The sequence below is a fragment of the Paralichthys olivaceus genome, chromosome 21 (assembly GCF_024713975.1).
Source record: "Paralichthys olivaceus isolate ysfri-2021 chromosome 21, ASM2471397v2, whole genome shotgun sequence".
NCBI classification, from domain to species: domain Eukaryota; kingdom Metazoa; phylum Chordata; class Actinopteri; order Pleuronectiformes; family Paralichthyidae; genus Paralichthys; species Paralichthys olivaceus.
In genome coordinates, this window is record NC_091113.1 from 9,206,097 (window position 1) to 9,230,106 (window position 24,010).

General features: G+C 43.6%; 1 protein-coding gene across 20 annotated transcripts in view; it reads left to right on the forward strand.

The window, feature by feature from the left end:
- Window positions 1-715: 715 nt before the first annotated feature.
- LOC109643698 (calcium/calmodulin-dependent protein kinase type II subunit gamma-like) overlaps window positions 716-24,010 on the forward strand; it is a 32,469-nt gene continuing 9,174 nt past the window's right edge. For 7 of the 20 annotated variants that reach the window (XM_069517967.1, XM_069517973.1, XM_069517979.1 and 4 more), the window contains exons 1-15: window positions 716-992; window positions 3,427-3,521; window positions 9,679-9,738; window positions 11,946-12,000; window positions 12,192-12,257; window positions 14,047-14,119; window positions 15,307-15,409; window positions 15,851-15,934; window positions 16,342-16,436; window positions 17,170-17,292; window positions 17,381-17,464; window positions 18,288-18,330; window positions 19,157-19,219; window positions 21,934-21,974; window positions 23,215-23,298. In XM_069517967.1, coding sequence (XP_069374068.1) covers window positions 928-992; window positions 3,427-3,521; window positions 9,679-9,738; window positions 11,946-12,000; window positions 12,192-12,257; window positions 14,047-14,119; window positions 15,307-15,409; window positions 15,851-15,934; window positions 16,342-16,436; window positions 17,170-17,292; window positions 17,381-17,464; window positions 18,288-18,330; window positions 19,157-19,219; window positions 21,934-21,974; window positions 23,215-23,298 — 1,134 coding nt within the window. In that variant the 5' untranslated portion in view covers window positions 716-927. The remainder of the gene's footprint in view (window positions 993-3,426; window positions 3,522-9,678; window positions 9,739-11,945; window positions 12,001-12,191; window positions 12,258-14,046; window positions 14,120-15,306; window positions 15,410-15,850; window positions 15,935-16,341; window positions 16,437-17,169; window positions 17,293-17,380; window positions 17,465-18,287; window positions 18,331-19,156; window positions 19,220-21,933; window positions 21,975-23,214; window positions 23,299-24,010) is intronic. The other 13 variants (XM_069517970.1, XM_069517984.1, XM_069517972.1 and 10 more) reach the window with 3 other exon arrangements.

Genomic DNA, 24,010 nt, shown 5'->3' on the forward strand with positions numbered 1-24,010 from the left:
GCAGTCACACTATTCCACTCTAAATCATCCCTGTCTCTCTCAGGCACACACACATGCATGCTCTTGAATGCAAAGGCAAAATCAGTGGTTCAGAAAAGGCCTATACTCTACTGAGAGTAAGAGCTGCATTAATCAATATTGATCTGTGGAGCGTGTGTGTGTATTTGCATTTGCGTGGACTTGTGCAGCCTGTGTGTGTGTGTGTGTGTGTGTGTGTGTGTGTGTGTGTCACAGTTTGCCTCTCTGCTGCAGTGAGGTGTGACCCAGGGTTGGGTGTATCCCAAACAGTGCAGTAAAATACCGCTGTGATGTTTTCCTGCATTTCTTTTGTTCTTGCAGATACAAGGGGAAACAGGAACTGGATGTCACAGCCACATTTTAAGATGGGGACATGCAGGGTTGCAGGATCGTGCACGTTACGACAATATGTGACATCATGATGATGCACCCCCCCACCAGAGGGTTTGTACGGTCTAAACAAGGCAAAGAATTCAGCACCTTCTCCCCACATTTGCAGTGACTTCACTGAACCACAGGCCTCATGGTCTCATTCTGAAGGGGCCTGATCTCGCGAGGATTCCTCCCCTTTGCACACACATACACGTACACACACACACACATACATACACGTACACGCACACACATTCTAGCGCACGCACACACACGCGCACCATCATCACTCCTCCTCCTCCTCTCCCCAGCCCCTCCCTTTCCGTCCCCTGCTCGCCTCTCTCCTCTCCAGTCTTGCCTGCCTGTCAGATCAGTGCTCCAGTGTCGGAGGCTAGGCTACCCTCCTCCTTCTTCTTCTTCTTCTTCTTCTTCTTCTTCTTCTCCTCCTCCTCCTTCTCCCCGGACCCCGTTACGAGAGAGCCAGCCGCCGTCGTACCCCAAGGCTCGGGCTCCGCCGCCTCTCTCACAGCCACGACCATGGCGACTACCGTGACTTCCACCAGGTTCACCGACGAGTACCAGCTGTACGAGGAGCTCGGGAAGTAAGCAGCCAGCCCAGTGTGCATCGTGTCTGCCTTGTCGTTTTGTGTGTCCCCCTCCCCACCCACCCCCGCAACCTCGCCTCACTCACAGTATTCCTCGGTAGCCACTTAGCACGGCGCTAGCTAGCCAAACTAGCTTAGTCGCGTCGCAGCGTTTTGAATGATGTTTGTCAGCGGGCGTGAAGCGGCGTGTGTTGTTGGTGCAGTCCGGCTGAATCAACCGCTGCTAACGGCTAACTAGCTCCCCGCCGCATTAACGGAGAACGACTAGCCACCTAGCTACCACGCTGATATTGTTACGTTAGCCCAGCAGCGTTGCGTCTTTTTTTCCCAGTCGCTTATGGTGACGAATGTAAACCTCGCCAGTGTCGATGCACGCAGCGGCCCGTAGGTGTTTTGCCAGCCGAGTCCGGTGGAGCCGTCAGCGGGCCCCGGAGACTTCGGAGACGCAGCCCCGATGACATTTCACCGGCCCCCGGGGTTCTGACAGCTCCGTGCGGGCTCAGACCAGAGGCTGTGGTCGGCAGCTAACTAGGCCGATCACCCTTTTTTCCCCGTCCCCTCCGAGCAGCTGCAGATGATTTGTGTAACCGTGTTGAGTAACGTTACGCACCCCTGGATCATTTCACGAGGAAGTTATTGGCTGCGTTATGTCTGCGCCGTAATACGCACTGAAAGGCTCCGCACAGCCGCCGGCCCCCGATCGTGATGATGTTATCAATAAATGTAGCTGTGGCTGCTGATCGAAAAGCTCATGCAGTTTTAATCCAAAGGCACATTTGGTGATTTACCGTGCAGGAGGCAGTGACGTGTTTTCTCGGTATTTTGATGACGGCAAGAAAACCGGGCCACTGCCTCCTCTGTTTCATCATCATAATCAGCAGCAGCAGCAGCGGCAGCATCTGTTGTTCTTGGCCGGTGAAGCGCCCCCGCCCCCGGGTTGTGCCCAAAGCAGCGGTGGCAGGGCGACTCCATAAAGATGCACCAGCCTCAATTTCCAGCTGCCATCTTCACTATCTGCCTAATAATCCACAGCACTCATTGCACATGCTGAATACGCATTTACACCCACACGATCATAGTGGATCTGGGCTCCTCGGCTCCTGATTCTCTCCTGGAAGCTGACAAGTCACCCCAGTTTATCCTGTGCCCGCTTGTTAATGCATTTTGCTCCGTCATAGGTTATTAACGTCAGCGCACTGACTTGCACTTCTGTCACCTGTCACCTCTCATTTACTGGTAAATAATTGAAACTAAGAGCAGAGTGGTCGGAGTGGAGTGCAGCACTAAGACGCAGCCCTCCTTGTATGATCAGGAGTAGTGCATTGGGAAAAAAGCAGCCTTCCCTTTTCAGGAAAGCTGCGAAGAGGGCCGGATACTGCAGCTTGTACAGGCTCTGATTTCGGCACCCAAAAAATCTTGCACAGCTAGAATTGCACTCTTGATTCTGCCAAGGCCCAACAGTCCACTTAAATTAAAACAAGCCTCATTGCTAAGGCCACATTATGTTTCTGAGCTACTCATCTGCAGCTGAGATAACACATTAAAATCTACTTGATCCAGATATTTATTTTTGAAAGCACAGAACTGCACGTTGCAAGTTTTTGATCAAGATTCACATGCAATTCTCTGAGAATCAATGTAAATGTTGAAAAATCTCTCAATGTTAAAGAAATTGAAAACAAACTCATGGATCAGCACCAAAATGTAGTTGGTTCTTCCCTGACCCATACTGCATCCCTCCACCAAGTTTCATGGTAATCCATCCAGTAGGTTTTGTGTTTTTCTGCTTAATAGCAGATAAACACATAACCTCCTTGGCAGAGGTAATGACTTTTCCTATGATGCTCAAAATGTAAGCGTCGTCATAAAAGCAAGCAGGTGAAAATGTGGAGCATTTAGGTCAATGTGAAACTCTTCTCAAAGTAGGAGTTGTTTTATTATGTGTTAAGCACTTCCCTTTCTGCTTGAGATGATTTATAACTGAACATTGTTACCTTATGAATGCATTAAATGTTGCCCATTGTTGTGCGTGATGCTGCCCATTCATTCTGGAAGATAGTTGGTAGAAATTGAATTTCTGTCAGAGCAATAGGTTGCATTGTATTTAGTGCCTATCAGAGATTAACAAAAGTGCATGGTCATTCATTCAACCCATTGCGGGAGAAGAAGTAATTTTCAGTGATTGTTGCTCATGTTTTCATATTGTATACACTGTGTGTGTGTACATGTGTGTGCGTGCGTGTGTTTGAGTGTGTGTGTGTAAGAGAGAGAGAAAGTCGAAGATTGTTAGCATACACAAACAAACTACTGCCACACGCATGGATGCAGTTTCAAATGTCACAGTGTGTCTGTGTTTATGAGAGAGTGAGAGAGAGAGAGAGAGCATGTGAAATGGAATTGATTTTTGGATCTTGATGTTCTTTCTTCTTAGGGGAGCTTTTTCAGTGGTGCGTAGGTGTGTAAAGAAGTCATCAGGACAGGAGTATGCTGCAAAAATCATCAACACTAAGAAGCTGTCTGCCAGAGGTACGGTAGCACACCACACACGCTCACACACATGCAGATATCTGCATTTTTGCTTTGTTCATGATGCATATTGCTAAGGACCTCTGCATGGTATATATTCAAATTGCAACATTGCTCTTTCTTGGTATGCAATAAAGTTTCTGGAAATTTATTGAGAAGCATTCCATAGATAACATAAGTGCCTTGGGAATAATCCAGTGAGTTAAATCAAGGTACCTCATATCCTGTAAATTCAATATTGCCATAAAGCAGTTCATCTTGCCGATCGCTCAGCCTTATTGAAAAGAATACATATAAACAAGAATCCCATACTTCCAATTGCAGGGAAACATTTTATTCAATCATTGCATCTGTTGGGAGTTTTAATCAGCAACTTCTTGGTGCTTTAATGACCCTCTATAAACACTGTATTGAATAACTCTCAATCACTCCTCTGTGGTATCATTATGCAGCTGCTGGACAACTAATTGATCCAAATTCCTGAGAAGCTCCTCATGGCCTGGACACACAAACACACACACACACACACACACACACACAGACACACACACAGAGGAGTGAAATAAAGCAATAAGAATTGGCAGCACATGAATGATCTCTCTAGACTGTTATCTTGTTAATTGTTGCCTTGGTGTATTCACATAACTCTGCGTATCCCATGCCCACGTGCACTCGCCCGGTGCAGCTTGCCATGTCGTATCAGTGATGGAAGCTCATTTCAGTGTGTCAGAACCTCCCCTGTCTTCAGACTCTGATGCTTAATTGCTTTCCTCTTTTTTTGTATCTGACAAATAAGAGCTACACACCTTCCTGACATTCACACACACACCTGGATTGATTTGTTCCCCTTACCTGCACACCACCTCTGGTGTGCCTTTCCCTCACTGCCTTTCTTTTGTCTTTCTGTGATGGGGGATTGGTTTGTATTGAGGCTAATCCACTTAGCCTAAATGTATCTCATCAACCACTAAGACCTCATGGATTCCATAGGCGCCTCCCTGTTTTTGTCCGGTGTGTGAGAAAACTAACAGTAAGCTAATAGAGCATGTCAGTGAGGCATTTGTGTTGGTGTTGTAATGCCGTTATTGTTCTATCCACTGTGGTGGTATTAATGTCCCACCAAGGAAAAGTAAGGGCTTAGCAGAAAAGGGTTGGCTCTTCACTGAGGTACGCAGCACAATGTGGGCCCGTGTATATGTGTGTATTTGCTAGGGGAGAAGAAAGCTGGGCCAGGATAGGAAGAGGAGGAGATTTTTAACAGTATAGTCTTGCAAGGAGATCAGTGACACTCTGCACCAGAGAAGAAAGGTGAAATGAGAGAGAGAGTGAGCGAGACACTATAGACCAAGAGGAGGGAACAAGGGGGATTTTGTGCGAAAAGAAGAATTGCTGTAGGCTGTGTGTCTGACGCAAACATGCACCTACATGCACACAAAACGCAACATTGTCCACACATGGAGGCATCCGGTGCGTGAGCAGGCAGCTTGCCCGGTAGGATTTGGGTGGTTTTTTTTTAGCCCGATGGGGCAAGTGTGACCTCACGCGTGGCCTGGTGGGTAAGTCTCTCAAAGCTCTGGTAAACACTGCAGTAATCTGAGGAGGGGCGGAGGAGGGGGTGCAGGGAGGGAGGGTGATGAAGGAAGGAAGGAAGGAAGGACATGAAAGAAGGAAGGGAGAGAGGGAGGTCAGCGATGGATGTAGGCAGTTGGCGCTGGGATAGTCCAGCCTACAAGCAGTTGGAGGTGGATGCGAGTGGGCAGCCATGTACACTATACACTCCCACGCTCACAAAAACCATGCGCCTGACTCTCACCCAGAGAATCAAGGGTCTTGATTATGATGTTTTTTGTCTCTATATATATTTTAGTTCATATTCTATAAAACTATACATGCTGTTAGTTTCATACGACAGTACACAAAGTGCTTTGTTGGTGTGTTACGACTCACTGCGTAGAAGGCTGCTCTGTTTTATTTTGTTGTAGATTGAAGTGACTGTGGAAAGTAGATGGCTGCTGCATTGTCTGCTGCAACTGTGTGTGTCAGATTGAGACAGACTATCCACTTTGATGTGCCACCCTTATACTTTTCCTCCTCAACATTGTTGTAGTGTCCTACATTCAGTGTCCTGGGGCGGTATGATTGTCCCAGTGAAAATAATTTAAGTTGTGCCACTCGACTAATATTATTTATTGTTCAGCAGTTTCCCCAAATCCTGCCTGTAAAGTCTAAGCTCACCTCCGCAGCCAAACTCAGCTTCATAATGACTGTTGCCAAATCACGAAGACTCGGCCGTCATCTCCCCTGAGTGATGCCAGGGTTCAGACCTCTGAATCAATGCAGTGTCTCTGATTTGTGCAGTGATTTGAGATTTGGTGTTGGATTTTCCCCCAGAATTCAAAAGCATCTGATTTTCAGAGCGTTGTCATCCAGATTAGGATGGGGGGGGGGTGTGTCCCTTTCCAACGTAGCTAGCTACCAGGATACTCTATATACATAAAAAAGAATAATGGAAAAAAGATACAGAAGGTCATTCACGAACGTCAACCTTAAGAGATATCAACATGTTTCTTAAATCACCATGATAAACATTAAATCAACTCCTTCTAACAACAGATACCACCTTCCCATTGTTGACTGATATCAGCTCACAATGAGTAAGATGTCAGTCTGAGTAATGAAGTGAAACAGAATTGCGCTTCAGTCTGATTATCAGATTACTGTCTGTGTTTCCAGTCATTGATCAGAAAAAGTGACTCTTGGGCTTTGTCTGGATTGGTGGTGTGTCGCGGTTACTATGGTTACCGTAATGGCGGTTGTTTTTCTTTTTTTGCATTTGTACTATTCCAGTTGCGATCCTGCTTTTTACAATGTGAAGCACTGGAAGTATGATTTAGATTAGCCATTTTAGTTAGTTGGTTTTTTTGCTCGAGAGAGCCAAAGTAAAACCAGTTAAACCAGACCTTCTGGATTCTGTCACAGAAGCAAGAATACCTCCTTCAGGTATTAAAATTCAATTCCAGTATAATAATTGTATACATGCTTGGTACAGAGCTTTTGAAAGTTTAGACCACATGTTTATATAAGTATGGTTTTGAGCTAAATCTTTTAATGTTATTGTTTTTTGTCAACATATTTATCAGTCTTTAATTAACTAAATTTTTCACTAGCCCTTGATGTTCATGGCCTAAAGGTCATGACTTTACAAAAGATGACACTAAGAGCCAGTCGAGGGGATGTTGATAGCTCAGCATGTCTGTAATAACAGCTGGATACAGAAGAGCAGACTCTGTAATAGTTTTTAGAAGGCCCAGATAACTGCCAAAATATTAGAAAAGCAGAGCCTTTACGCCGTTCAGAATTTATCGCAGTACACTTTCATTTATCATGGTCTTAAATCGAAATTGTTCAAAACCCGTCTAACCCTATTTTTTTTTACTGTATCTCAGTTTCAAGCAACCATTCTGTGAAACATTTCAGCTTAAATTTGGTAAAAAGGTCACTATCTAATATGAGATATTTACAAATACCTTATTAACATGGCAAGTTAATATTTTGTAGCCACACAGTGCAAAGCGGCGAAATTTGTTTGTAGCTATTTGCCGTCCTTACTTAATGATTGGTTAGATAGTTGATGAATTTGAGCTTATTTTGTTCTATCAAGGCATTTTAGAAGCATTTTGTTCCTCATTTTGAATAGGTTTCATTTGGTATTTGTACCAAACAATACTACCAGCAACCTGCTGGCAAATGCAATACAATAAAAACAGATTTGTTCAATGGGTGTCTTAGGGAAAGTGTATATGAGTGGTTTAACAATAGCTCAATAGCTATTACAGAGGTAAAACAAGGTATAGCACCCCAGTAAGTGTATATTTAAGGCTGTTCATTAGGGAATAAAATGTGATTTTAGGATATACTCTTTAAATGTCCCCTACAAATGTACAACCCCCCCAAAATACTGGCACGGTATCAATACCTATTAATTCTGTCAGAATTAAAGTGGTGTTTGACTCCGTCAGCATACTGATTCTGTCAGTAAACCACAGTTTGGATGTAAAGTTGCCTTAAACAGATTGAACGGGATCCTCTGTGAGATTGACGACTTTCTATGTATGGCAGAGAGATGGGCACGTGTGTTGGGTCCACTCCATCCTCTTCAGCTGATGTAAGATGGCTGTTGGCCCGCCCCACGGCAAGGCAGATGGCCAATTAGAGAGCAGCAGGAAGTGCCAGTAATTACCCTCCAGCCCTCTCTTTCCTGTGTTCTTCTACCACACACTCTCGCACCAACAAATAAGGAGATTGAATGAATTAGTGAGTGCTGCAGTGACACTGCACCAGGGTAGTCAGCTATTCACAAACACACATACACACACAGGGGAGCTCTTATCCTCTTCCAGCAAATGGACGTTGCATGTAATCCTCCCTCCTTCGCTCTGTCTGTCCGTTCTGTGTCACTGGTGTAATTAGGAGGTTCAGGTCTCTCTGTCATTCGCTCTCTCTCTCTCAGATGAGGTAAATCTATATCTGCAGTGAGACGACAGGGAGGGCGGAGGAAGGTAGATGTGGAGAGTGTAGCACCATGCTAGAGTGCAGACGACACATCTTCAAAACAGCTGACGTCAGCTTCAAAACGCATCCAAGTTGGAAACAAGTTGGGGATAATTATGCAAAGAAAGTGTAGACAACAAACTGAGACTGTTGCAGGAAGCGACACTGCTTTTAATAACTGTGCTCTTATATTATATCTGTACATACTTTATTGCATCTGTAGGAGTAACAGTTGGGTGAGATGGTATTTGATTGCTCAGCAACAGCATGTGGAATTTATCTGAGGCTGTTGCTGCACTGGGGAAATAAATGCAAATCTTAGCGAGGCTGCCTCATTGTTTGCGTGTGTGTGTCACAGTTTGTGTGCTGGACTCACCAATGAGCTATTGAGCTAATTAGCTTTACAACAGTGAACACACACACATCTACACAGATCTAGACATTCTGGATCTTCACTAGTTACCCCAAGCAACATCTGACCTCATCAGCATGGTTGTAGCATAGTTGTGGCTACTGTGGGAGGGAGGAGTGTCACACGGTCATGTGGTTTACGTGCTACATCTCACACAAACACTTGCATGTGCACAGCTACAGGATTTAGTCAAATCTTCAAACAAGGATGTTGGCTTAGACACGCGGCGTGTGTTCTTGCTAGCATCGCCTTCCAGCCAGGAGTGCAAACACTGCAGTGCTCAATAACCGATCTGGTCTTCTCACATCTTTACACATTGCAAACGTATGCACCCATGACTACACATCCTCATTAATGTGACCTGACTGTTTAATAACCTTAACTAAAACCACACTTGAGATTAATAGAGCTCTGCTTGGGACTGTTACAGTTCAGAAGCAAATGCAGCTGCTCAGCTTGAACAACTACTACTGAAAGGTTAGCGCCATGGTGTAAAATATTTGCATTGAGATACTTGCACAACAAGTATTTGAATACAAAGGTGATTTTGACCAGTGTGAGTTTAGCTAGAGCTAGCAAAAAGTCAGCATGTGGGCAAAATTTCACTCAAAACAGTGTGTGGCATATGTTTGACTTTAGTTTCAATGATGCCAATCATCACATCCATACAGCTCTTTAAATGTGTTACACAAGTAGTTATTTTCAATGCACTGGTATCAGATCAGTACTCTGTAGGCCCGTGTGCAAAGTTCAGGTTTCAGAATCGGTATCAAGAAGGGTAAATGGTTTCGGAACATCTTTAGAAATCAAACATAAGTTATACCTATAGCTGTGTAAAATTTGGATGATAGTTCACAGGTAGAGTGTGATCACTCACTGAAAGACATTTTGTCAGACTTAATTGTAAAATTTCTTTTTCGTCTAGTGGTTATGATCTGTACCATGTTCTCCTCTTTTTCCGTCCTTTCTCCTTCCCCGAACTTTCCTGTCTAAACCTACTGTCAACAATCAAATTAAGTCGATAAATAAAGTGGCATTATTGCAGAGATATTTTAAGTGATAAACTTTTTTTTCTGTCATTTTGTCTGACCGCCTATATCAGCAGTCCCAGCTAATCTGACTTCTTGTAATGGTGTACGAATGCTTTCTCGCTCTGATTACAACCAGTCTAAACAGTGACTTCTCTCTCCTCAGACCATCAGAAGCTTGAGAGAGAGGCTCGTATCTGCCGTCTCCTGAAGCACCCCAACATCGGTGAGTCTTTGTTCAAAATGGCTAAATGTGTGATTTTGTATTTATTGTGTTGCTCATGCCTAAAGAATACTGTACCTGTAGAGCAGCTGGAACCTGCATGGGTCAATTCCATTATTCAGTACTAAGGCTGTTGACAGATTTGGTCTGATCCTCTGAAGTTAACCTGTTAGCTGTGCAGGAGAAGTTACCATGGTAATCTTTGACTGTCAAAAGTGAACCAGCTCCATAAAGAACGAGATGCCACGCGCGAGAGAAAAGCTCAGTCTGCTGTGATGCAAATGGGATGTCTGGCATCATCTTGGTATAACAGCTCAGGACTACAAGCTTTGGTTGAGTTACCATGACAAAGAGATGACATCACCTATATTGCCTTGAAACACAAAATAAGTCAGTGGCAGTGGTTTAGCTTGATACTTGCTGACTGTGCTGAGATCAGACATTGCTCAGATGTTTATGAGGAATGTCTTCAGCTTTCTTCGCTTCTTGGTTAAATGACTCTTTCTGATTACTCGGCCTACAAGTATCGTAATTGATATTATAATGATGATGATTAAAAATTTAAATTTTCCAGCTCTAATGGAGGTGTCCTGAGGAGATAGGGGTCAAAGGGTAAAAAGGGGGAAACTGACCAAATCAATTACACCTTTCTCACTGCATTTAATTTTTTTTTCCTCCTGTCCTAGTTTTCTGTCTGTCCCCCAGGCACTCATTCGTCTCTTGCCTAGTTTCCCTGTTTTCTTCCCCCTCTCTATAGATTTTTCTCAGTTTCTTGTCCTTTACCCTCTTTTTTTAAAAACATATTTTGGCATCATATGCATTCAAAGTTTGGACAAAAGAGGGCACAAAAAAGAGACAGATGGAGAGAAGAACGCAGGAGGAGTGGGAGACAGATGGAGGGAGAGTGAAAAGATGGGAGGAGGAGGAAAGAGCAGTCGCTCTTGTTTCTTGCTGCAGGGCCATCCTACTTCATCTTATTATACAACTGATATTCATTTTACATAACGATAACTGTGGCTCCCCTGACACTAAACCTAAGCTGCATCTCAGCCCCATCCTCTAACTCCTGGATCCTGCCGTCTGAATTCTGCTTTGTCATTCTGCTGCTGTTGAGTTACATTGACAGAAGGGCTGGGATAGAAACCGTCTAACCTCAATATCATAGAAATGGAGAGCTCATCCCTGTAATCACCATTTAATTTTTTCAGTCCTTGACTAAGAACTTACTTGTTTCCATCTGTAATTAGGAGACAATTCTGGTCACAAACTCTTTGTGTTTTTTTCTTCTTTGTTTAATAATCTAGTTCCAGATCTCCACCGCCCTCATCTACAGTTTTTCATACAGGTTTTTGTTGGCCTCTTTCACGACTAGCTTCCAGGTAGTCAATCAGAGCTTTGTTATGCAGGAATAGAACTGTGGAAGTAAAAATCCACCTTTTTTTCTGAATAGAGATTTTGATTATCAACCATAATTTTGTTCCCATAAGCTGCAAGATAGTGAAAAAATGTTATATGTTCATGTAGAAACCACCAATCAGAATTATATCAATGGTGCCTTAAGAAAAATGTGTTTTATTTGCAATGTCAAGGAGAAGTACTACAATTCCCACATCCCTCAGGTTAAATAGCAATGCCCCTAATTGCAGTATTGCAGGGAGGACTGGTAAAAGAAGAAACAGTCATACTTAGTTGATCATGGTGAATATGAGCATGTAAAAGGCAGGTACCACAGTTTGAAGAGCATCAAACCTCCAACACGTCACATGTGTTTGAAATCCCACTCCTTTGCGAAATGACCTGCTACAATCACTAAGTTTTGGCTGTCAGACATACATCCCTATTGTATAGAAGTTTGACATATGACGGATGTTTTATTGTTTTTTTACTCTTCATTTTGCCTCAAACAAAATGCTTCCATCACTCAATGTCAGTAATCAGAGTGTGGTGTTTTAATTAATTGGTGGTTATTCCCCTAACCACTGGATGCAACATTAAATCACAGCGGTGAGGGGGGAGAAAATCAATACATCACATCCGTAGTTAACAGTCATTTCTTAAGCTGTGCCCTGGTCCATTCATCTCTTCAAAAAATTTAGACTTTGCATTTTCTCTTAAGGTTCATGAGGAGGTTTAACAGTCAAACAAAATAGCAATTCGTTATTTTGCCAGAGTCTTTCTTTCTGTCTCACTGCCCACCCTTTCTGTTGCAGTGAGACTCCATGACAGCATTTCAGAGGAAGGCTTTCATTACCTAGTGTTTGACCTGTGAGTATACACACACGCACGCACACACACACCCAGTGACATTTTGTCCATGCATGGGACAGCATTTTTGTTTGTGTATGCTAACAACTTCTCTCTCTCTTGCCTCCCCATCTGTCTTTCTTTCTCTCTCTTTCTCTCTTCCCATCTTCCTCATTTTCTTCACCCTTTCCTTCCTTCCCTCCCCCTCCCAGGGTGACAGGAGGAGAGCTTTTTGAAGACATTGTAGCCAGGGAGTACTACAGCGAGGCCGACGCCAGGTGAGCGTCTCATATGGAAGCTGCTGCTCACATTTACATGCACACACACTCTCTGTGGCCAACATGCAGCTTAATCCTGTTAAATGTATGAACTCTCACTTGGTTTATGAATGTGAACACACACACGCTGCTGGATGTAATTGGTTTTCTTGTATTCTTGTCAGCAAATGTGCCTGTCAACAGGTGCATGAATATACTTGTCTCCCTTTTCTATTTGGCCTCATGCGTCACTCCTTCGACATTTATTACCAGGCATAAACACCTCAAATTTGCTGGTTTTAAACTGTTTTTTATGACAAATTGAATATCTATGGGGATTTGTTCTGTTGAATGGACACCTTGGCTTATGTAAAAATCGTCCTGGACATTTTCTTTTCATTTTGTGGACATTGACGCTTTTTATTCTCCCTCTCTACTTCTTCCTCTGTGGTATCCTTCTTTATTTCCTTTGGCTTTGTGGTCTGCAGCTTATGAAGTCTGTTGTACAATTGGATTAGGGGTCTTCATTTGTTCCTAGTCACAGGGGGCTTTTGGAGACACGCACACAAACCAAAGCTTAAAATCCATGTGGCCACAATTTCTCAAGCTGGACACTACCTTTCACCCATTAACCTTTGTAGAGACATGAACACAAGTACTGGGATTGTTGAGCCTTACGCCACAGCGCGTAGGACTGTAATAAGCTGGTCAACTCATCAAAAGGCCCATCGTGAGCGAACACACTCTGGTGTGAAAACACGCTCGCTATTCAGAATTGAGAAATCATGGCAATGGTATTAGTGGCAGCTGAATTGACGCCCACATTACTTAAATTGCTACTGGGATAGAGATTTATTGACTGTGTGGTAAAAGGCTTCCCACACAAGTTTCTTTGTATTGATTGTTTAAACTAACAGAAACTGGATAATGTCTTTGAAAAATATAATAGTTTGTATATTAATTGTTTGTTGTGCAATTTAACATTGACTTCCTCTTGTTTTGAATGTAACAGAGGTGATTTATAGTTTTATATTGTTATGCATCCTTGTTTCTTTGTAAGTTTATCCAATGATTGCGATGTGTTCTCAGTCAATAGTTATGGATACAACATTTTACAAGCCTATCACAATTACCTAGAGCCACTGTAGCGTATTTAAAACGCTTTTGTTGTGCAACCCAGTCAAAAACCTATAAACTGAAAAATGACCATATCCTTACATTGAAGCAGTTATGACAAGGTACTGTTTGTAATTTATTGTTGGGAAATTTCTGAAGAAATGATGAAGCAGTTATCAAAATAGTAACCTCTACTGACATGTGATTGTGCAGAATTTGTGGGTGAGGCACAACTTGTGTGATAAAAGAAAGTAGTCAGTGCACGGTGAGTGGAGTATAGAGTCAAGGCCCAGATATCTGCTGTGTACACTGAAAGTCCCAAAATATATCGTTGCCCTCAGAGGCTAATTTCATTGTCAGAATAGTCTGAAATGAATTGTTTCAGTTCCACATCCCACATTTAAATGTTTATTTGTTCACACATAATTTATCACATATCACAAAGATTTCACTCTGTGAAATAATATAATATTGGTCAATCCAACCTTAAAATGTACAGCAGCTCTCGTTTCCCACTATCAGTTGATCAAGAGTGACGTCATTTTTATCTTCCTAATGATTCCTTTCAAAGTGTTGCAGTGAAATGCATCAGTTTTATAATCCACCAGGCTTTAATAAAACACACTACATTTTTGTAATGATGGGCAGTGAGTGACACATCTTTCTCTTTTTGTCCCCTCTTCTCTCAACGTAGTCATTGCATTAGTCAGATCTTGGAGAGTGTCAATCATATCCACCAGCATGATATTGTGCACAGAGACCTCAAGGTGAGTGGCTGCCCGTTACCGTGACAACCACACACTCACATGCGCACACACACACACCTCTGTTCGTGGCCATGGCAACACACAGATGGCTCTCTGTAGCTGTCTCTCTGCATTTCTGCTTCCATCCCTTTTATTTTTCCCTTGCGTTGCTCTCTCCCATCTACTGTTTTTACCGTCTATTCCTCTTATCTGTGCCCAGATCTGTCAGCCTGTCAGTCCTTGACCACAACTCTCTGTGTGTCTGTGTGTACATGTGTGCTTGCGTGTTCATGCGGAGCACAGAGATGGTGAGTCATGGTCACGTGGAGGGGTTTGTCTCTCACCAATGGCAAGGAAACAACAAGGACTCGGAACAGCGCATACGTGCATGTGCACACACATGCACACTTTGTACTTTTGCGAAGGGGGGGTCTATTATGAGAGAGGAGGGGATGGCATAGGTGAACCTCAGGAGTTGCCACGACAACCCATGTGACATCACACCACCCGTGGAGCAGTGGGGGAGGGGCTTGCGATGTCCTAACTTGCCAATAGGCTAAAATGCAAAGAGTAGAGGCAGTGAGTCATTTTCTCCATAACCCACTTTAAAGTGATGATGATAATGTTGGTAATAAGGACGGTAATAATAATATGTATGGAAACATACCTTTTCAAGGAAAGACTGCAAAGTCTGAAAAAAATCAGTCTCAAGGGATGTCTCAGACGTGTGTGGGCGGTTTTTGCGCGCTTCGTGTGAGAGAATAACACTATTTCCTCGAGCGCTGCCTGTCTGATTTGTTGGCCTTTTATCCTGAGTGGGCTTTTACTGCGGCCCTTTATGTCCTGCTGCCCAAACAACGGCCATTTAGAATGCTGCCACACACGCTGCCTCGCGCTAAGTACACTTTCCATTTAGCATGCAGTCTGCAGTGCTGCCTAAATGACTCCCGAGTGGTTTCTATGGCTACGAACCCATGCCCATATAAGGCATTGTGGAGATTCTCAACCACCCATCCTCTCCCTTCCTCCTACGTCTCTCCATCGCTTTCTCACACCTTTACCCCACCCCCGCACGAGCTGTTTCAAACACATCAAATATAAATATTTCTAAGAACCTCTGCTGAAGACTGCCTGTCACTTTCTGTCTGTCACTGTCTCGATCCCTTGTCCTACATTCTGCTTCACCATGTGTGTGTGTCTCCTCTCAGCCTGAGAACCTGTTGTTGGCCAGTAAGATGAAGGGAGCTGCAGTGAAGCTGGCAGACTTTGGCCTAGCTATTGAAGTACAGGGAGACCAGCAGGCATGGTTTGGTAAGAAAACACAAACAGTGACACACACATCAAATATGCTGGATCTGTTAAGCTGTCTCTGTGATTAGCACTGGACCGTTTTGACTCTTCAGCATAGTGCTGAACAGGTCCTCTTTCATATACAGTGGGTTTATATATGTCTGCCTGCTTGGAAGCCAAGAATATTTGCACAAACATTACTTAAGAGGCTCACAGACATTTTCCAGTTCATACTAAGGTCATTGTCTCTTGGCTAACAGCCAAGCTGCCAGTATTTGGCGGACTCTCTAGCGGGGACGAGATGATTAATGGGCATGTGCTTGTGACTCTTCATAAGCTGGTCTTGCATTAGAGTCCAGCAGGTCACTATAAACTGAGCCATTCACATAACCACACAGAAATAGCCTATAACAGAGATTTAATAAGAGGATTCTGTAAATTATAATTTTTTCTGTCGGGCAGGGTTTGCGGGCACCCCTGGTTATCTCTCCCCTGAAGTCTTGAGGAAGGACCCCTATGGCAAGCCTGTGGACATTTGGGCTTGTGGTAAGTCGAGAGCCTAAACTTTAGTTAAATTTAACCTGTGGCAACCGGTGTGTATTGCAGTGGTGGGAAACAAACACCTGACTTGTTTGTCTTTAGTCACATTAACCAGTTCAACAGCTGTACATAGTATCATCTACAGGTAAGATTGTTGCTAAAGGTGAACAGGACGTTTAAACAGAGGTATGATCATCTTAAACCCTGCAAACTGTCAGAGAGAACTCACAGCAAGCACAAGACTCCCAATCACATGACGAAGTGATTTGGTGGTTTGAATGTGGCTTCAAATGACATAAGAAAAAATGCTTGCATCTATTCTAACAATGTTGCCTGCTAATTGCTTAAGATTGTTATGGAATGGACAATAGAAAAAAAAAATCACATTCACTCTCTCTCTTGTTTTCTGTCAGGTGTTATTCTCTATATCTTGTTAGTGGGATATCCTCCATTCTGGGATGAAGATCAGCACAAACTTTATCAGCAGATCAAAGCTGGGGCATATGATGTAAGTGTGTGTGAGGGCGTGCGTCCCTGCATGAGGTGAATATTTGTCAAGGGTGCAGTGCAGGATTTTGCAAAGCAGTTTTTGAATGGTTAGTAGTGTCCAATTGAGAGTTGGTCCACAAGTATTGATCCTATCAGGGCCTCCCTGACGCATTGCAGAGGGGTGTGTGTGTGTGTGTGTGTGTGTGTGTGTGTGTGTGTGTGTGTGTGTGTGTGTGTGTGTGTGTGTGTGTGTGTGTGTGTGTGTGTGTGTGTGTGTGTGTGTGTGTGTGTGTGTGTGTGTGTGTGTGTGTGTGTGTGTGTGTGTGTGTGTGTGTGTGCCTCCGTGTGTCTGTCCGTGTGTCTGTCCGTGTGTCTGTCCTTGTCCGTGCGTGACAGAGACAGAATCAGAGAAGGGGTGTCCTCCTCTCTGTCTCCAGAAAAGCAAGTCACGTTGCAGTTGCCTGAGAGTGGGGGGGGAATCTGAGGCAGTCTGTTTCAAGGGAATTTACTTTTAATTTGAATGGTTTAAAGACCAGGAACAGGAGCATGTGTTCTGTTACTCTAAATCGTAATTCTGCTGTTCTGTTGTCTTATCGGCATAATTTTGATGAATTAAGTTGACACCCAGAGCCCAGATGGTGTGGATTAGCCAGAAACATGCCGATGCAAGCCCTTAACCAGGAAACGTGTGCTGTTTACAATCTCTCTCTTTCCATCCTTTCCAACTGTTGCTGTTTTTCCTGTTTCGTCAGTTCCCCTCCCCAGAGTGGGACACAGTGACTCCAGAGGCAAAGAACCTGATCAACCAGATGTTGACCATCAACCCAGCCAAGAGAATCACTGCCGAACAGGCCCTCAAACACCCATGGGTCTGCGTAAGTATTAACACAAGAAGGTGTTGGTGGGTGCATATATGAATCTGGACATAAAACACACACTAATTATTTTCTTGTCTTCCTACAGCACCGTTCTACAGTGGCGTCCATGATGCATAGACAGGAAACTGTGGAGTGTCTCCGCAAGTTCAATGCTCGCCGAAAACTGAAGGTACTCAGTAAATCTGTTTTGTGACATTTCTTCCTCTGCCTCGAATATTTACTGGTTTCCCTTAACTCATCCCCAGTTCCGTCAGTTTTAGAGTCAGTTTTAGGCTTCATTCAGTCACAGAGTTTTTTGTGTCTTTTGCACGTAGCAAAACCGGAGTCAGACCACACTGCACTAGTGCACTTTAAAGTCATGAAAACGTCTCACCTGAAATCGCAATTGCCTTCAGAACTGCTGTTGTCTGTCTCTATAATAACTTGTTTCCAAGTAACTGCTAAGTTTGTTATCACGACCATAGAACGCCCGCCTCTTAATCAATCCAATTGGACAATCAGGAAAAAGTCAAAATCCCGTTGGATAGTTTTCTGCTCAGAGGTTGTAGTATCCATCCATTAGCAGTTAACACGATTACTTACTCTATCTGGGGGGAAACCCCATCTCACTGCAAACTTCCTGTCTGATCGGGGCCTTATTCAGACTAGTTCTTAAGTGACTGCTCGTAATCAGGTAACGTTGAACTTGAAGCATGAGAAGCATGGCTTCTTTAGAGAAAAGCTCAGAGGAATACATTAAGGGACTTCACTTCAGTGCATCTCTCCAGTAAAGTGATTTATATTGTTTTGATAAAGAACACTCAGATTTGACAGGATTTAGCGGTTGAAAACATCTTCTCCCTGGTGCTGATATGAAAACAGCGATTCAAGATGTTACTATCCCATTAGAAATGAATAGTGAGGAAAAACTAAAATCCTGTTAAAATAAACAATAGTCCTGGCTCTGATTATACTTCCCTCACTTCTTTCTCCTCCTCCATCTCATCCTCCAGGGAGCCATTCTCACCACCATGCTGGTGTCCAGAAACTTCTCAGGTGGGTGTGCCCTTAGCCCTCAGCCTCCCACGCAGCACATGCTGAGGGAGAGGAGGAAGGAGAGTGGATAGAGTCCTCTGCACCTATTTTAACCCCCTCACCACACACACACACACACACACACACACTCACCCACTCATCCTTAAAATAACATTATGTGTTTGTGTGTGCTCAGTAATTTACTTGCTTACAAAATTAAACTGAATTGAAACATGAAGTTCCTGCAAATCATGGTAGAAATAATATGTTAATGATGGATTATGATGAGTGCCTTGATTCCTGATGTATGTGATATTCTGTCATGTTCCAGATTATATGTGAGTGCCAGTTTTGTCCTTGTCTATGCTAATGTATCTCTCCTTGTGTGTGTGTGTGTGTGTGTGTGAGTGTGTGAGTGTGTGAGTGAGTGAGTGAGTGAGTATGTGTGTCCCTTTTCTTCTGCTGCCTGTGGAGCATTTGCATGTCTGAGAGAGGGAAACCTAGACTTTAATGACAATTTTATGTTGGGGGCAGGTGTAGTGTTATAAAAACGGATGACAGCTATGATTCTGTGTTTTTAATCTCAATTTGCAGATTGCAGGTTTCGTTGAAACCTTGTTCTCAGTTCCTCAGTAATTGGTCAGTCAATGGCTAAAATATTTCAACCCTGGGCCTAGGCAACCACAGGCGTGCCCATTTATGCTTCAGCGTTTTTCTATCAAAGTGTTTGATACATCTGCGCTGCAACCAGCACAGCCTGTAGCTTTCTAGGCCCCCGATTGAACCGCATTAGATAGACCTGCCTAATTTGCATAGCCCCTCCAACTGTAGCATTTCTGTCCAATAGTGGGCCGGCAGCATACCAACTCTGCTGCTGCCGCCTCCTCCACGGCCTCACTGGCTCAGGAAGGTACGTCCCAGAGACACGCCCATCCACTTCCTCTCCACACACAACCACTTCTTTGATTCATAGTACAGGGTGGGCCCTCATTACCCCCTCATAACTCCTGCATGCAGCCTCTGCCAGCATCCCCATCGACATTCACACACACATGCATGCATACTCCCACGAATTTTGTTCATTTAAGTTATTCTGGGTGTGTGTTGGCTTTGCTGTAATGCAAAGACATCAGATTTCATTCACACAGTCGTTAACATCACCATCACTTAATGGTAATTGATTTCATTTAACACACACTTCAAAGTGCTTTTTACATAAACATCTCACCACCACTCAGCCTCAACCTTGTAACCCCTCAACTTCATCCCCCAAATTAGTCATGTCGTCACTTCTTTCAAGCTCCATCCTGACTTCCAGCTGACCCTTTACGTCTCTGTGCTCTCCCCCCTGCCGGGGCTGCGAAGGCACAGGAGCGGACTGGGGCAGGGGATGAGGAGAGGCATGTATCCTGGGGGCGGGAACTGACACTGCAGGGGGCCGGCAAGAGCTGGGTTGGCGTGCTGCCATCGTCAGACCTGGGTCTGGTGGGAGGAAAGGGGAAATGCGGATGTTGAGGAGCTGGGGGAGAGGTTTAGACTGAGACGGAGGATGGGAGGGCTGCCTTTGGTGCTATTAGCGGAGCCAACTGTTTAAACCATCACTGTTGTGCAGCCTTCCTGTTCAATCCCTTGAGCTTAAAGGCATCCCACGTCTCATCTACCCCTCCCGAGGTCTGTTTTAGTACTTTCAAAAATGTCTCAAAGGTAAGACAACATGGCGGTAGATCTGCCGCAACAATTGTCATGTTCTAGGTGACATTCCATCAGTTCTTTCACCAGAGAGGGATGGATTTCTTGGTTTTGAAAGTACTGACACAGGGCTGAGCTCCCAAGCTGCTGGGTGGGAACAGGTGGTGAAGGTCGACGATTCCGATGGTGGCTCCGTGGATTTGAGTACATCAGAAACAGTGCAGAGCAGGCGAGATTCTTGGTCACTTTTACAGACAAGAGAATCTTCTTTGCTCTGCAGTGAATCTCTTTATAGGTAACTAGGATCTATGTGTAGGCAGGATAAAGGTAAAATGTGGTTGCTCATGCAGTGTGTGATTGGTGCGCTGAGAGTCAGGGTGTTTGTGGTGGTTTGACTGTCAGCTGGAGCCCTCCAAATGCGGGCTTCCTCAGTGACACTGGACCAAGTTGCCTGTTTGTAAGTTTCTGTGAATATCTTGTTTGACATCATCACTCCAAACTGGACTCCTCAGCTCTCGTCCTTCTTAATCGTCCAGCTTTTTTTTGTTTGTTTTGTTTTTGATTTATTTTTTTAATCTTCTGATGATGTTACTCATCACTGCAAAATCCTGGCACTTTTTAATATAACTGCTTCCCTGCACTCTGTATAAAGTATGGCTGAGGCAAGGCTTGGCAGTTTGCTCATGATGTTCCCTTTTTAATGACATTATAGCAAAATGTTGGTGTGTGTTTTAAGCATTCCTGTATGTCTCCAGAAAGGTGTTTGCCTTGCTGTCTCTCGCATGTGGGTGTCCTGTGTGGTTATATCCTATACAAAAATATTCTCGGGTGATGCACCTTCAGTTGCTTTCTAACACGTCCTTCCCAGATCACTGCGAGCTGTCACATTGCTTGAGCAGTACATCCCTCTCTGCTGTGGGTCATCTTGACTTTATTCGCCCTGTCATGTGACACTGATGATCATTGTCCCTAACTGAGGAGGGAGGGTTGTGTTTAGAGAGCATATGAACGTGGTGGTCCCAGGCTGTCACGATTACCCTGATAGCTGTTTGGGATAATATTTAGCCAAATCAAGAGCAAATGTTTGTGACCTGATCAATAAGCTCTCCTTTCCCTGGTTTTGGAATGAACATTTTTTTTATCCTATCATTTTTTTCCCCGCTGGATGCTGCATGGCCAGGCCAGGATAGAAACTGCATATCGACACTACAGCCGAGATTAAGGAGCATGAGTTGTCTCTTGATATTGTTTTCTGCTGTAAATGCTGTGCCCCTCTTCTCCACTCTCCAATACTGTAATGCAGAGCTGCTTCTTTCAACCCTCCCCTCTCCCCCTCCCTCCCTCTCCCCCTCTTCTATGTCTTATTGGAAGGTAAGAAACACAAGATAAGATTTTTGGAACATGTCAGTAAAAATGAACGAAAAAGGAAGCAACAGAGAGTTGAAAGCTTTAGGTTGAGAGGAAAAGTGACTGGGGCCCTTAGGTTAATGTAAATCAATGATTTACATTAACCTAGCTCAACGCTGTCAGTCCTGGCAGCAGTTTGAGTCTGACCATCACTCTCTTTTTACATCTGCTGGGGTCCTACAGACAGGAAATGGATTGAGGAAGTTAACTTTGCTCTCAGGTTTCTCTTTTGTCCCCAGATGGCAATGAATTGATTATGATGTGAATGGGTTTTGCAGAGTGTAGCAGCCTGTACGGCCAAGGCAAAAAAGTGCCCAAGAAATCCATTAAATACATGTTATTCTCAAGTAGCATCTAGACTTGTCTCATAGGTTCAGCTATTGGGGTTTCATAGATTTGACAAAATGTCGATGTAGATTTTCCCTCATCTTTCTGGGTTTCTATAAGAACCGGGTGAAATGCTGTCATCAGCACTAAAACTCAATTGTCTACCCATTTCTCTCCTTTCTATCCTATCTTTCTTTACAGCATGCAAAAGTTTACTGAACAAGAAGTCCGATTCTGCCAAGGTAAGGTTGTCTCTTTACCTCTCTGCCCTCGTTTGTTCTGAGACATCATGTCCTCTGTCTCCTTTGTTAGCTGACCCCCTTTTTTTACCTTCTGTTCTTTCTCTTCGCCTCTCACTCTCTCACTTCTCTTTGTATTATTTATTCTGTGCAACATATGGCTGAACGATAAAACAATCAGTAATTATTGCAATATCATTTTAATCAATGGCAATATAATAAAAGTCCAATATATATATGTATATATATATATGGCTTCATTGCTTATGCATTGTGCAACACAGTGAGGGGGTGTTACTCATTATTCATCTACCTCAGATTTGTAAGAGTTTGGTTTGTAGTTTCTTTATCTAGTGATTATTTAAACCCAAAAGAAAAAATATCAATTATCATTGATCATCTATATTGATTGATATTTACATTATCTTAAATTTTTTTGCCACTTTTACCAGCCCTAGTGCAGTATCATGTTCGCACAGTAGTGACATTTTATTTTTGTTTTGTTTGTTTGATGAAATTTCTAAATTCTTGTAGAACCAACCACAACTTTGAAAAACCTATTTCCTGTCATTTCATAGTGTGTAACTAGAACGGAACGCTCTTAGAGTGTCCCCTTATGAAACTGAATATGCATTTTTGTTTGGATCTGCATAAACTTTTTCACACTCATTGATCAACCAGTCCTGAATTTCTTTCCTCTGATCTGGATCAGCACCAAAATGTAATGAGTTGTTCTTTGGGTCATTTGTGCCACAAAATTTGATATAAAGTGGTTTATTAATTTTTGTGTAAACTTGCTGACAATCAAACAAATACAAATGAGACATACTCTCCTTGTTTGAGGTAATGTCTTTCCTGTATTTGTTTTATTCTCTCACCTTTAGAGGGTCAGAGGTTTGCTGCCCTCTTTTCTAAGCAGGCTCCATTATTCTCTGCTACTATTAAGCATCTTCCTCCCTTCTCCTCCTCCCTCCCCCTGCCTCCCTCTCTTTCTCCCCTGCCCCAGGGGTCTCTCTGTGCAGTTAAGTGGCGGAGGCATAGAGGGTTAGTGAGGCAGTAAAAAGGATGATCTAGAGACCATTCTTTAGCACTCACCCTCTCATTTACCCCGTTAGCTCTCAGCAGCCTGCAGGCCTCGACCAACATTAGCTGACAGTCCGTAAAAGGCGTATAATGCTCATCTTTGTGTGTGTGCATAAGGGCAGTGTGTAACATATGTGTTCACTTTGCGTTCTCGTCCCAGCCTTCTACCAACAACAGTAAGAACAGTATAGTGAGCGCCATCAATGCCCTGAAAGACTCCAACATGGCAACCAACGCCACGATGGTACAGTAGGCCGCCGCTGTGCCGGCTCCCCGCCGTTTCACCTCACTCTCCACCCAGTAGTTTCATAGTAGCCCCCTGTGCCGCATCCTCCATTGTCATAGTCGCTGCTTGTCATACTTCATATACCATCCAGGAGATGTTGCACCGTGACATTCAGGCAGTACCCAGCCTCTGCCAGTTATACCCCCGCCAAGGTGCACGTGTTTCTGAATTTTGAATCAAGCAGATAAGACACTTATTGGGAAATTATTATAAATGCTTTTTATTAGGTTTTATCTGTACATGTGCACCTTTCAGATTTCTAAGGAGCATGCCCTGTAGCGTGGCAGCACGGAGCACTGTAGAGGCCTGGTTCAGAGAGTCAGACAGCTGATATGGTAGAATTTAGTCTCAGGTTTAACAGCTTCTTTGCTATTATCTGTGTATAATCTTAACCTACTCTGATTAACCAGCTATCCTTTAACTTTCTCACTGAAGTCAACACAGCTTTGCAACCACCCATCCTATCATCTTGCTTTGTCATCCAGTTTCTTTAGTCCACTTACTCACCCTCACCCATTTTATCCTGCCATCATTCGCATTTTATCACACTGCAAAAGCTTTATCATTGTTTCACATCCAGTTCCAGCATGTTGTGGTTTTCAGATGTTTTACTAGCATGTGTTATCTATGACATCTTGCAGTGATGTGGATGGGTAACACAGTTCTGGTT